Below are 13,997 nucleotides of genomic sequence, written 5' to 3' on the forward strand. Positions count from 1 at the left end.
CAGGCTTCCAGACGGAGGCTATTTCTCAGCAGGATGTGCTGAGTTCTGAGGGTGGGAGGATCCTTTATTTCTCTGCTGATAAAGAAGAGTGAGCACATCTGATCCATTTCAGCTCAAAGCAGCAAACACCTTCCCGGACAAACATCTGGCCTCCCATCTTGACTCGAATCAAGAATGGCAACCAAAAAAAAAAAAAAAGGTCAGATCAGACAGCGATTCTGGTTCTGCTTCTTGTACAAGCCATTTGCCTCAGTTTCCCCATCTGTAAAGGGCGGGCGTGGAGGGTGGCTGGAGATGAGCTCTCTAGAGTCGAGGACTTCAGGACGGGCAAGAGGGGCACCACCCTGCCTGCCTGGGCCCCCGGCTGTGGAGCACGGCGCCTCCATGCTGGCGCCCCGACGACGGGAGCCACTCCTGGCGTCTCTCCGCGCCCGCCCGCGGCACTGAAAGTATGGCACCCACCCAAGGCGGTGCGTGGGGGCAGAGGGGCAGGCCAGGTGCGGGGCGGGCGCTGATCAAGGCAGGGCCTCCTCGCTTTGCCAAGGACGTGTCCCGCGGGCCGCCCAAAGCTAGCGCCTCACATCCAGGACGTTCCGAGCCGCGAGGACTCCCAAGCCACAAGACCCTGACTCTCCACGAGGATTCGACGCCGGAAGGGGCTGGGCGGAGCTTCGCGAGGGGCGTAACCAGGGACATTCCGCGGCTCCGCCTGGGGCGTGGCCAGGGGTGGCTCTCCCGCCTCACGGCGCGGAGGCTGAGGGGGTTGCGTAATGACGCAAGGGGCGGAACGGGGGGGGGAACAGACCGCACTCTGGGATTACGTAAGGAAACGAAGGCGAGGGCGGGGAAGTCCGCGCTAGTGGGCGGGGCAGAGGGCGGAGCTGCAATCGGAACTGGGCAGGGTACTGAGAGAAGGCGCGGGGGCGGAGCGAAGGGACAGGACGTGGTGCGCGCCGGGTAGCTGTTCCCGGGCATGCTCCGCTGGACCCGCGCCTGGAGGCTCCCCTTTAGGGGACTCGGCCCCTGCTGTCTCAGCTCCTCCAGAGTGCCCGTCGCACCCAGCAGCAGTGGCCGAAGCGGCGCCGAGCCGAGGTCAGTCAAGGGCGCCATGTGGGAGGCCGTCCAGCGCTCCTCCCCGTTCAGTCGGGCCGCGATGGCCCCGCCTCCTCCGCTTGCGCCCGCCCCCGCCCAGGCCGCTCCCCTGAACCCCTCCCCAAGCCGGCTTAGACCCCTCCTCCATCCTTGCGCCTCCCTCCAGGTCGGTACTGCTTTCCTACAAGCTTCTGGACGGAGAGGCGACCCGCCCGGCCCTAGTGTTCCTGCACGGGCTCTTCGGCTCCAAAACCAACTTTAACTCCATCGCCAAGGCCCTGGCCCAGCAGACTGGCCGAAGGGTGAGCTTCCGGGAGAGGCGGGGTCCGGCCGGAGGTGGGGCCTAGCTGGGCGGGACTAGGAGGAGGCCGAGGCGGGGCCCGCTTTCTCGGCCCTCACGACACGACACCTGCCGGGGAGTGGCCGGTCTCTCTAAGCGGAAATGAGGAAGAGGTTGACCCTCTAAGGATGGAGGCCACGTGGCACACCGTGGCCCTCGGTGGACCCCATTCATTCTCTCGTGCTTGCATCCATCCAGTCCTTCATTCGTGTTGCAGATGCCCATGTGCGTGCTCCACACTGAACTTAGGCTCGGCTGTCCAAGGCCTAAGCGCCAACACCCTTTCCCCGTTAAGGTCTGAGAACTGGGCCCTGTCACCATCGGGGCCCTTTTTCCACTTCAGGATCTTTCCCCAGGCTCTCTACCCCCCTTCAGCCTGCAGGAATGCCATGCCTTAGGCTGTCTATGCCCTGAATGTGGATGCCAGCTCTGCCGGCCCTCTCTCCACTCTGCAGGTGCTTACGGTGGATGCTCGGAACCATGGTGACAGCCCCCACAGCCCAGACATGAGCTACGAGGCCATGAGCCAGGACCTGCAGGACCTCCTGCCCCAGCTGGGCCTCATGCCCTGCGTCCTCATTGGCCACAGCATGGGAGGCAAGACAGCCATGCTGCTGGCGCTCCAGAGGGTGAGCCTTCCCTATACGGGGCTTCCTCCCATCCAGTGTGGACCCTGAGTACCCAGCAGTCGACCTTGGACTCAGTCAAGCCTTGGATGGCCAAATTCAGGATCTGGGAACTCTGCCTGAGACCCAGTATGCCTGTCGTAAGGCCCGGTCCCAAGCCTGGTTCTCTCACACAGCCAGAGATGGTAGAACGCCTGATTGCTGTGGACATCAGCCCAGTGGAGACCACCCCAGGCTCGAACTTCCCATCCTACATGGCGGCCATGAGGGCTGTAGACATCCCAGATGAGATGCCCCGCTCCTCTGCCCGAAAACTGGCCGACGAGCAGCTCAGCACCATTATCCAAGTAACATACCCATGCTCAGATGGTGTTGTGGGCTGGAACCTGTCAGGGGAAGAGCGGCAGCCCCAGACCTCACACAGAGGCTTCCCTCCCCCAACTACTGCACCCCCCCACAGGACGTGGCCGAGCGTCAGTTCTTGCTCACTAACCTGGTAGAGGTGGATGGGCGCTTCGTGTGGAGGGTGAACTTGGAAGCACTGGCCCAGCACATGGACAAGATCTTGGCTTTCCCACCACGACAAGAATCTTACCCTGGGCCAACCCTCTTCCTCCTAGGTGGAAACTCTCAATATGTGCGGTAAGCCAGTTTTACTGGTGGTGGTGGGAGGGGCCCCAGCCTGGGGATCCCACTTTGGGGAGGGCTTGGGTATGGGCGGGTTTTGCCTGAGAATGCAGAAACACCACGGGGCACATGTGGGCTCATGTAGCTCTCTTCTCCCTGCTCTGCTTCCACTTCTCTCTCTCTCCCCATCCTCCCACACTGACCCCCTCTGCGGACCCCTTCTGCGCGGTCTTCTCTTCGACGGACAGCCCCAGCCACCACACGGAGATTAGGCGGCTCTTCCCTCAAGCCCAGATGCAGACCGTGCCCAATGCTGGCCACTGGATCCACGCCGACTGCCCCCAGGACTTTGTGGCTGCCATCCGAGGCTTCCTGGCCTAAGAGTTGCTGGCAAGAGGGGGCAGGAAACCCCAGGCCTCCAGGCCCTGCAGCCCACTCCATGTTTCTGCACAAAAGGACTCAGGCGGGCATGAGAGAGCATGAGGGTGCAGAGATGGTCAGACCTCAAGCTTTAATGAATAAAGACACTGCTCCCAAGGTCCTGGGCTGAGCTCTGTCACCACCAGCGTCCCCACCGACCCAGGGGGAATCGGACCCAGGGGGCCCTGGCTGTTCGGGGGTCCACGGGGGCGCCCAGAGAGCCCCTGGCCTCTCTCTGCAGCTGCCTCTCGACCCGCTGCCTCACCAGCTGCTGCATGTCCTCCTGGGGGCAGGAGAGCAGGTTCAGGGCCAACCCTGTGCCCTTCTCCTTCTCCCCATGCCTCCCCGGCCCAGCTGGCATTCCCACGCTACCTCCCAGGCCTCCACCTCCTGCCTCAGCCTCAGTTTCTCCTCCAGGACCTCCAGTAACTGGGCCTCCACAGCACGCAACTTGGCTTTGCATGTGTCCAGCTCGGCCTCCAATGCTTGCTTCCTGCAGGTGGTGGGGAGAGCAGCTTGGACCCCGCACATCTGCTGTCTGGCCACAGCCCCCGCCTTGTGACAGGGTGAGAGTTTATGCTGCTTTCCCTACAGGAATACTTGACTTCTCACCTCTTCTCCTCTAGCAGGACAGAGCCCTGAGGGTGAGCCACCCACTGCCCTCCCAGCCCCCACCAGCATCTGCCTCTCACTTGGCAATGGCTTCATCCCGCTCCTGGAGGACTTGGTCCAGCGAGGGCTCTGTCTGGGCGTCCCCCAGTGCTCCAGCCACTTGGGATTCTGGGCCTGTTGTAGGGTGACAGAGAAGGGAGCAGGGATTAGAGCTTGTCTAGATGAGGTGTCCCTCTTCTGGGCCCTTCTGCTCTTCCCTTTTGGCTCTGATGCTAATGTCAGCAGGGGAGGGGTCTGGAAAGTTCTGTTCCCGCCCCCCAGTACCCATCTCCTGGACCTCTGAAAGTAGAGCAGGGGCACTGTGCCATGCTGAGGGGTTGGCAGGTGTGGCCTCTGCCTGGGACAAGGGTAAACAGAGGGGACAGGGCGTGTGGACCCTCAAGGAGGAAAGAAGTTCTCAGCTAAGCCACAGGAAAGAGACAAGGTGGGTTTCACAAGGACACTTACCCCTCTAGGGCCCCAGACAGAGAGGGTGGCCTGGTGACTGGGACTCTTGTCCGTGGGGTGGGGCAGGCAGACAGCATAGCCCTTTGCCCTCCCTTCCGGACTAGGCACTCCCTGTCAGGCTCCGCCCCTGACTGGCTGGCCAGGCCCCTGCCTCCCCTCCTGGATCCTGGAACCCTCCTGCCGCGCCCAGAGCTTCCTCAGCCCCATTCCTGCACCGTCACACCTGTCCCTCACCCCAAGGGGGCGCTCTAACCACGTCAAGAGATGAGAAGGGAGGGACAGAGCCAGGACCATCGTCAATGCTGGACAGGTAGTCTAGGTAGCTCACGCCTCCTCCCCGCCCCCCCCCCAGTGCGTTCATTGAGCACACCAGTGACATCAAAGGTATAAAAGAGAATTTTCCCCATTGAGAAGCCTCTTTGGCAAGGTCATGTCTGGGGGATTAGATCTTCAACTCTGCCCTAAACCGTAAATATTTCTCCCAGGAAACCCTGGCAGACATGCCTCCTGTTTGCCCATGGGTGCCACTGAGGCACGGGTACCTCTGAGGCACGGGTACCTCCAAGAGCCAGACCAACAATTTCTTTGGTTGAGCCCCCGGTGAAGAGGTGGAGTTGAACCGTACCCCCAAATACACCCTTTTGTCGAGGAGATTGATTGTGTTTTGAGAGGCTGATCTGTGCCATGATCCTGACAGGGCCCAGGGACGTGGTCTCAGGGACCTCTGAGGCCAGGAGGAATGAAGCATAGATCTAATCAGAAAAGAGTGGCGGGGGGTCCAGGAACAGCGGGAGCACAAAGGAAGTCACAGGAGGTCACACCCCGTCTGTCATAGGAAGTTCCCTAGGACCATGTCCAAAATGAACCCTGCAGGCCAGCAGGAGTCAGGAGAAAGTCATTTCTTTTAGCTTTTTATTTCGAAACAATTTCAAAACTGCTCTTCAGTGTCCAAAAAAATATCCTTTTAGGGTAAAAAAAAAAATCGAATATGGTATCAAACGTACCCAGTCGTCACATCTCCCTGGTCCCCCTCGGTCTGGAAGAATTTGCAGCCTTTCTTTGGATTTCATGGCCTTGACATTTTGAAGATTACGGGGAAGTTATTTTGTAGACCATCCTCCAATTTGGGCTTGTCCACGCCTTCCTTTGTGATTAGACCACTGTTACCCATTTTGGGCAGAGACATCACAGAAAGGATGTTATGTTCTCCTATCTGATATTTGGAACCATGACTGGTGGGATCAGTGCTGATCACCTGACCATGATTAATAAGCACCGGGGAAGGGAAGTATTTTGAGACTATGACACATCCTTTCCTTTACCCCACTTTCACCCATAGGGTTCAGCATCCATCGATGTTTCTTGCCCAAATTAATTACTACTACAATGATTCGCAAATGGGGGCGCCTGGGTGGCTCAGTCGGTTAAGCGTCTGACTCTTGATTTCAGCTCAGTTCATGATCTCAGGGTCCTGGGATCGAGCACCGTGTTGGGCTTGGGCTGAGTACGGAGCCTGCTTAAGATTCTCTCTCTCCTGGGCACCAGGGTGGCTCAGTTGGTTAAACGTCTGCCTTCGGCCCAGGTCATGATCCCAGAGTCCTGGGATCGAGTCCCACGTCGGGCTCCCTGTTCAGCAGGAAGCCTGCTTCTCCCTCTGCCCTTCCCCCCTGCTCATGATCTCTCTCTCTGTCAAATAAATAAAATCTTAAAAAAAAAAAATTATCTCTCCCTCTCCCCCTCCTCCCCCACCCCATTCTCGCTCGTTCACTCTCAAAAAACCAAATAAAATAAAAATCCTGTAAAATAAAAAGACCTGTGTGTTAGGCATGTTCATTGCAATTAGGTTAACATATATTTATATTATGTTTATTTCTTTGTGTGATCATTAAATTTGTGTCAACTGGGCCATGGGATGCTCAGCTATCTGGTTAAACATTATTTCTCAGTATCGTCTCTGGAAGAGGTTAGCATTTGACTCGGTGCAGAGAGTAAAGCAGATAGTGCCCCCGGATGTGGGTGGGCATCATCCAATCCGTGGAGGGCTTGAATAAAACAAAAGGCAGAAGAAAGGTTGAATCCTCTCTCTCTTCCTGACTGCTCGGGCTGGAATATGGGTCTTCTGCCCTACTGACACCGTCGGTGCTCCTAGCTACACCAGCTTTCTGACCCTCCAGCTTGGAGACAGGAGATCATGGGAACCTCTTTCCCAGGGGGTGCCTGGGTGGCTTAGTCTGTTAAGCCACCTCTCTTGCTTTTGGCTCAGGTCCTGATTTCATGGGTTTTGGGATTGAGTCCCACGTTGTCAGGCTCTGTGCTCAGCAGGGAATCTGCTTGAAAGACTCTCCCTCTGCCCTTCCCACCCCCCCGCCACACTCCATGCTCTCTCTCTCAAAATAAATCTTGAGAAAAAAATAAAAGCCTCTTTCCCAGTGTTCATCCTAGTGGTTGTGGTTCTCTAGGGAACCCTAACTAATAGAATTTACATATATTAAGAAAAAGTTCACTATTAGACCTGAATTCCTATCCACCAGCACAGGCTCATCCTAGCTTTTCCCCGTTGCATATTTTACTCCCTTTTTCCAATTGTCTTCAGTGCATTTCGTAGTTAGTTCAGTCTTCCTGTGTGTAGCTAACCCCCTAAAACAATGGGGCTCCCCCTGACGCAGATGCCCTTATGGGGGCTTGGCTCCTGTGGGGACCGTCTCCCCACACCCTCAACTCCAATACTATCCTCATGCGTGGCCCTGGCTGCCACTGGGCTGTCAAATGTCTAAGAGCTTTACAGTCATTAAGTGATTCATTCATTCCACAAATATTTACTGAGCACCTCCTATGTTCTAGGCATGTTTCCAGGTGGTGGACATAAAACAGGAAGACAAAATTCCCTGACCTCACTGAGCTCACATTCTAGTGAAAGCGGATAGACCATAAACAAAGGAGTGAGTATACCAGGCAGTAAGAAATGCTGTGGAGAAAAAGAAAGCGGGGAAAGACAAGGGGGACCGGGAGATTGCTATTTTATATTATTCTGCACTACCTTACGGAGATCCCAAATGTTAACCTACCACTTAGATGAAAAACACCCACTCTCTCATGACTTGGAATAACGTTTTCAGTGACTGCATCATTCATGCATTCGACAAGTTCTGTAAGTCCCAGCACAAGCGAAGATGTGTTCGAGAAAACCATGGTAGGGAACTCAAAGGAGATGCTCCGGGTGTCACGCGGCATGACAAAGGCAGGGATGCAAGTGAAGGGTTTGAATGAATGCTCACAAACCCCGAGAGTAGAAAATAATTGTTTTGAAATAAACTTATTCTTAAAAACACGTGATTTAAGATACTTAACTGTTAAATATTTTAACTCAGTATAACCAGGAAGTCACTAATTTCACCTGCATCCCTAAATGTTTAAACTGGAATATTGGGCCAAATTTCTTTTAAATTTTCTCATTGGGAAAAGGAGGGAATCACCTTAGATTCAGGTGTACAGCCAATTCCATCAAAGCCCTACCTCAAACATCAGACACTGAGCAGTGGGGCTCATGCCCCAGCTGCCCACCGTCCAATCTCGCTCCTCCCCTGCTTCCCCAGGATGGCTGAGCTCAGGCCTCAGGGCTGAGCTGGAAGATGGACAAAGTTGGTGGTGTGCTGGGGTGGTGAGGCTGGAAGTGGGAAAGAGAGCTGCCGGCTGGGCAGGGGGCAGGGTTTTGTGGTCAAAAGAGCTGGGATGTGCAGGGCTGGGGACTTCTAACTATGTGATCTTGTTTGTGCTTACCTCCCTGAACCTTATTGTCCTCATCTGTTAAATGGAACTAATGGGGCATCTCCCCAGTAGGGTCACAGGAAAGTTAAGTAAGGTACATCACACAATGACCAGTGCTTTGCATAATAATGGACCAGGGCCAGACATGCCAGGAAAGGAGAGAAAGCCTGCTAGAAAGCAACAGAAAAGAAAAACGGGAGAACGTCGTCAACAACAACAACAACAACAACAACAACATACACACACACACACACACACACACACACACACACACACACACTCCCTTTATGTCAGCAGCCCCTTCCTGCTCTGCAACCCCCATGGACTCCGCCCCAGGGACACTTCTGTTCCTAAATTCTACACAAGCTGCCTCCTCATCCTCCTGCAGACCCCTACAAGCCTCTGCACTTCCCCGTCATTGTCTTGTCACTGTCCAGGTGTCTCTCCCACCAGCCTGAGGGCTTCTGGAGGACAGGTGGTGACTCATCATCCCAACCTGGGCACGCAGGTGCTCAGCGGTAATGGTGCCAGCGAAGCAGCACCGGCCATGACCAGCAGGTGGCAGCAGTTCCTAACCTCAAGGATCCGGTGGGCCAGGGGCCCACGCCCCGCCCTCCCAGCCTGCGGCCCCGCCCTCCCAGCCTGCGGGATGGAAACCCCAAACTGTCCCCAGGGGCTTTGGGAGCCCCCAAATGCCCAGCGTTTCCCTCAGTGCTCCCTTATAGGAACCGTGCTCATTCAAATGTGCAATGATTTATCACTCATTCCACAAACCTGCTCTGCTTTCTGTGCCAGCCTTGGGAAAGACACAAGAACGTGACCTGGTTCCTTCCCTTCAGATGTCCCCATCCAGTGAGGGGACAGACACTTAACGCAGACCGTAGCCACACAGGACGAATAAGTGCTACAATCTGGATAAATACAGGTCTTTGTGGGACCACACAGGAGCCCAGCCCTCATGGTTGGGCGGTCAGGGATGAATTCTGGGAGGAGGTGATGTCCACTAGGGAAGGAGTGAAAGTCAAGGGCCAGGTCCCTAGGGAGGAGGAATGATACAGGGGAGGAGAATGTCCCCGGCCTGGGGAACTAAGCAAGTGCAGAATCCTCAGAGGAGGGTGCCCAGTGGGCATCGGGCATCGTGGCTGCGTCAAGGGAAGGTGGCCTCCAGGAGGTGACACAGGGCTGGACCACAAAGGAAACAGAAATCTCTATTAGGGTATCAGGATTCTCCCCCTGGGGCAGTAGGGAAACCTCACTGCCCAGAACAAGCAGAGTACAGGATACCACAGAGATGCTCCTTTGACTAAAGTGGGGACAGGGCTTTACAGGGCATTGGTCTGGACAGAATATCCGTCAATTATTAACATTAAAGAATGGGGTGGGGCACCTGGGGGGCTCAGTCGGTTAAGCGTCCTACTCTTGATCTCAGTGATCTCAGCGTTGTGAGGTCAAGCCCTGCACTGGGCTCCACGCTGGTAGTAGAGCCTACTTAAAAAAAAAAAAAAATGGGCTAGGAATGATGTGTGTTATGGGGACTGCCTTGTTCCCACGGGGAATAAGACCTGCTCTCTCACTATCCCTGTCCTTGTTCACACCCTTGGCCCAGAATGCCTTTCCCCCATTCTCCACCTGGCTACCTCCTACACATCCCTTAAGTCCCAATTCAAATGCCCCGCCTCTGGGAAGTGGTCCCTGAACCCAGGGAGTTGGCCGCTCTGGGGACCCATGGCATCTTGTGCAGCAGTTTCTCTTTTAGCCCCTGCCATGGAGTATTCCATTCCAAACTCAGCCCTTGTTTCTTATTACACACACACACACACACACACACACACACACACACACACACACACACACTCCCGCGATGTGGCCCACAACTCCATCTCCACCCCAAGCCAGACTACTGCTGCCTCCTTAGTCTCCAGCTGGTGTTGCACATGAACTCCTCATTGACCATCTGCATGTCTCCCCGGATATCCGGGCAGGCACTTTAAATGCTCTCAGGTGTCTGGTCTAGTTCATAATAGCTCTCATTGTTTTAATGTCTTTTTAAATTTTTTTTTAAGTACTCTTGACTTCCAACATGGGGCTCAAACTCACAACCCCGAGGTCATGATCAAGAATCAAATGCTCGGGGTGCCTGGGTGGCTCAGTCCTTTAAGCATCCAACTCTTCATTTCGGCTCAGGTCATGATCTCGGGATCATGAGATCAAGCCCCACGTTGGGCTCTGGACTTAGCGGGGTGTCTGCTTTGAGGATTCTCTCCCCCCTTTCTCTGCTCCTCCCCCAGCCCTTTTTCTCTCTTCAAATAAATAAATAAATCCTAAAAAAAAAAAAGTCACATGCTCTATCGACTCAGCCAGCCAGGCTCCCCTAATTGTTTTAATGTTTTACAACAAACATTCTTTTCATAATTGAAATACAGTATAGTAATATTAAATAAGTCTCTTGAATGCCTTTGACCCTTCTCTCCAGGCTGCCAGGTCCTGCTGTTGTTCAGACGGTCAAGGTCTCTCTCCTAGACACCACTTCCTGCTGTCCTCCACGCCGCTACGAGCTCTTCCCATGTTCCAAGAACTACCTGCGCTGGCCGCTTTTGGCCCGGGCTGTTCCCATGAGATCCAGATCACATGGGCAATGGCCTACTGTCCCTCAGCATTGGGGTGTCTAATGGGCAACTCAAAATCAAATAGATCCAAACCCCAAATCCTAATCTACTCCCACCCCCAGCCTACCCCTCCTCCAGTTCTTCCCCTACCTTGACTCCACTCACCCTGGATTTCTCTCTTTCCTTCAGTTGGCTCTACCTTTAAAAGGTATGCAGAGGGGCGCCTGGGTGGCTCAGTCATTAAGCGTCTGCCCTCAGCTCAGGTCATGATCCCAGGGTCCTGGGGTGGAGCCCCACGTTGGGCTCCCTGCTCCGCGGGAAGCCTGCTTCTCCCTCTTCCACTCCCCCTGCTTGTGTTCCCTCTCTTGCTATGTCTTTCTCTGTCAAAAAAATAAAATCTTAAAAAAAAATGTATGCAGAATATGACCACTTGTTACCACATCACTGCCGTCACCTTTGTCCCAGCCACGGGCACGATTGCGATCACTTCTTAAATGGCATCCCTGCTTCCTCCCCCAAAGCCCTCACAGTCTCCAGACACAGACTTGGGATGGTTCAATTGATGATTTTTTTTTTTAAGATTTTATTTATTTATTTGGCAGAGAGAGACACAGCGAGAGAGGGAACACAAGTGGGGGAGTGGGAGAGGGAGAAGCAGGCTTCCCGCCGAGCAGGGAGCCCGATGCGGGGCTCGATCCCAGGACCCTGGGACCATGACTTGAGCCGAAGGCAGATGCTTAACGACTGAGCCACCCAGGCGCCCCCAATTGATGATTTTTTGACATTTCAACGGTGTGAAAGTGATATTCATTCAGTAGAAACTATACTCTGAATTCTGAATTTGGATCTCTTCCCAGGCTAGTGATGTGAAGCGTGATCCTCTCTCGTGATGCTGGCTCATGGCACCAGCAGCAATCACGAGAGTGAGGGACCCCTGCGCCGACAACCCTCCTGTGCCCAGACAGCCATTCTGCGTCTCACTTTCTGGCTAGCATTCAGTACATCACATGAGTCAACACTTTATTATAACATAGGCTCCATGTTAGATGATTTTGCCCAACTGCAGGCTAATATAAGCGTTCTGAGCACATTTACGGACAGCTAGGCTAAGCTATGACGTCCAGTAGGTTAGGTGTATGACATGCATTTTCCACTTAGGAGATTTTCAATTTACAATGGGTTTATCGGGACGTTACCCCCACTGCAAGCTGAGGAAGATCTGTATTCTCCACCCAGCAAACAGAGCAATTCTGTTAGAGCCCAAGATGGATCTTGGCTCTCCTTGAGTCCCTTTCTTCTGTGGCCTGCATCCCAGTCAGAGTAAAAGCCAAAGGAATTGGTCACTTACAAGGCTCTGCCCCTCGACTTCTCTGACTTCACCTCCTTTAAGGTCTTCCATTACCCACTAGGCTCCAGGCATCCACGCCTCCTTGCTGTTTCTCCGACAGGCTAGGCACGCTCCCTGCTCATGGTCTTGCACATGATGTTCCCTCTTCCCAGAATGCTCTCCCCCCAGAGACCTACATGACTCGCTCTCTCCCCTCCTTCAGATACTTGTTCAAATGCCACCTTCTTGTGGTGCCTGGCTGGCCCAGTCAGTGGGGTGTGCGGCTCTTGATCTCCAGGTTGTGAATTTGAGCCCCACGTTGGGTATAGAGATTACTAAAACAAACAAACAAAAACCCTTAAAAAGAATGCCACCTTCTCAGCAAGGCCATCCTTGACCATCAAATTTAAAATTGGAAACCCAGGGAGCCTGGCTGGCTCAGTTGGTTAGGTGACTGCCTTCGGCTCAGGTCATGATCCTGGAGTCCCGGGATCGAGTCCCGCATCGGGCTCCCTGCTCAGCAGGGAGTCTGCTTCTCCCTCTGACCCTCTTCCCTCTCGTGCTCTCTATCTCTCATTCTCTCTCTCAAATAAATAAACAAAATCCTTAAAAAAAATAAAATAAAATTGGAAACCCATGGGTGCCTGGGTGGCTCAGGCATTTGAGTGCCAACTCTTGATTTCGGCTCAGGTCATGATCTCAGGGTCCTGGGATGGAGCCCCGGGTCGGGCTCCCTGCTCAGTGGGCAGACTGCTTGAGGATTCTCTCTCTCCCTCTCTCTCTGTCCCACCCCCAGCTCACGCAAGCTCACCCTGTCTCTCTCAAATAAATAAATAAATCTTTAAAAATAAAATAAAATAAAAATGGAAACCCACCTCGAACCCAGCACCCCCTACCCCTACTTCCCTACTTTGTCTTTTCCATAGCATATTATCACCAACATGGATATTATTCATTTATCATCTCTTTCCTCTCCTAGACATAGACTCCATGGGGGCAAGGACTTTTGTCTCTCTTGTTTTCTGCCATGTCTCCAAGATCTAGAATAGTCAGTGCACAGTAGATGCTCAGTTAACTGTTGTTTTTTTTTTTTTTTTCTAAGTAGGCTCCATGCTCAGCATGGAGCCCCACTCAGGCTTAAACTCACCACCCTGAGATTAAGACCTGAGCTGAGACCAAGAGTTGGACGCTTAACCGACCGAGCCACCCAGGCATCCCAGCTCAGTTAATTTTTGAGTCATGGAATGAAAGTCGATCCTTGATTCCCTCCTCCTTGTCTGCACAATAAAGCTCAACATTCCAGGAAGGCTTCCCTCACTGGCTTCATCTCTTACCCAAGCTCTGAGGTTCTCCAAACACTCCCAGCCTCACCCCAGGGTCTGGGCACCCTCCTTCTGTCCCGAACACCTCCACCACTCCCTGCTGCAATCCCGGCCTCTGGGAAGCCACCCAGGATCCCTTCACCTACTGAAACCATGTCTGTCTCTCCCATTACATCACACATCTTGAGTGCAAAACAGCGGCTTGAGCATGGTTTCCTAAGTAATGTTTGATAAATGAACGAGTAATCGAATGAAGGTAAGACCTCTAACAGAAAAGCAGAGTCTTTATTCATTCTTCACGCTACCATTTAATATGTACATTAATAAGTGATGCTTGGTGTGACTCTGGGGCCCTCTGAGCGCATGAGCTGTGTCTCCCCCTCCTGCCCTCTTTCCTCAAGGCCAGACACTGGGCTCTGGGGGTGCACCCATGACCCACCCCACCATTCACCCTGCACACAGGAAAGCACTCTGGACCACGAGTCAGGCAGCACCTTGCTACCACTTGCTCCCTGTAACCCTGAGCAAGTCCCTCCTGCAGGTGAGTCCTGCTTTTGCACCACCAGTGCTTGCTCTGTGGGATGTTCTAAGCTAGTCAGTCTCTGGCCGGATTTCCAGGGAAGGAGAGATGGCTGGAACAGTGTCTCTAGCCCGTCTGCCAGCCAGCAAACCTGTGCCCACAGTCTGGGAGAAGCGCCAAGCTCAGACACACTGGGCAGCAGGGGGCTGGCCCAGCTCCAGAACAACACCTTG

At 53.9% G+C, this 13,997-nt stretch overlaps 1 protein-coding gene across 2 annotated transcripts; it reads left to right on the forward strand.

Annotated features, from left to right (window-relative positions):
* Positions 1-930: 930 nt before the first annotated feature.
* ABHD11 (abhydrolase domain containing 11) lies at positions 931-5,967 on the forward strand. Of its 2 annotated transcripts, none has more exons than XM_088016650.1 (6): positions 931-1,092; positions 1,259-1,394; positions 1,888-2,061; positions 2,235-2,405; positions 2,519-2,700; positions 2,980-5,967. In XM_088016650.1, exons 1-6 carry the CDS (start codon positions 974-976, stop codon positions 3,233-3,235), a joined length of 1,038 nt encoding a protein of 345 aa, XP_087872776.1. In that variant the 5' UTR covers positions 931-973; the 3' UTR covers positions 3,236-5,967. The 2 variants fall into 2 exon arrangements, with proteins under 2 accessions (XP_087872776.1, XP_027966127.2); XM_028110326.2 differs by having other exon boundaries at positions 2,934-3,222.
* The last annotated feature ends 8,030 nt before the right edge of the window (positions 5,968-13,997 follow it).

This window comes from Eumetopias jubatus, unplaced genomic scaffold (assembly GCF_037043125.1).
Source record: "Eumetopias jubatus isolate StellerSeaLion01/CBP00866 unplaced genomic scaffold, mEumJub1_p1.0 scaffold_12, whole genome shotgun sequence".
Taxonomy (NCBI): domain Eukaryota; kingdom Metazoa; phylum Chordata; class Mammalia; order Carnivora; family Otariidae; genus Eumetopias; species Eumetopias jubatus.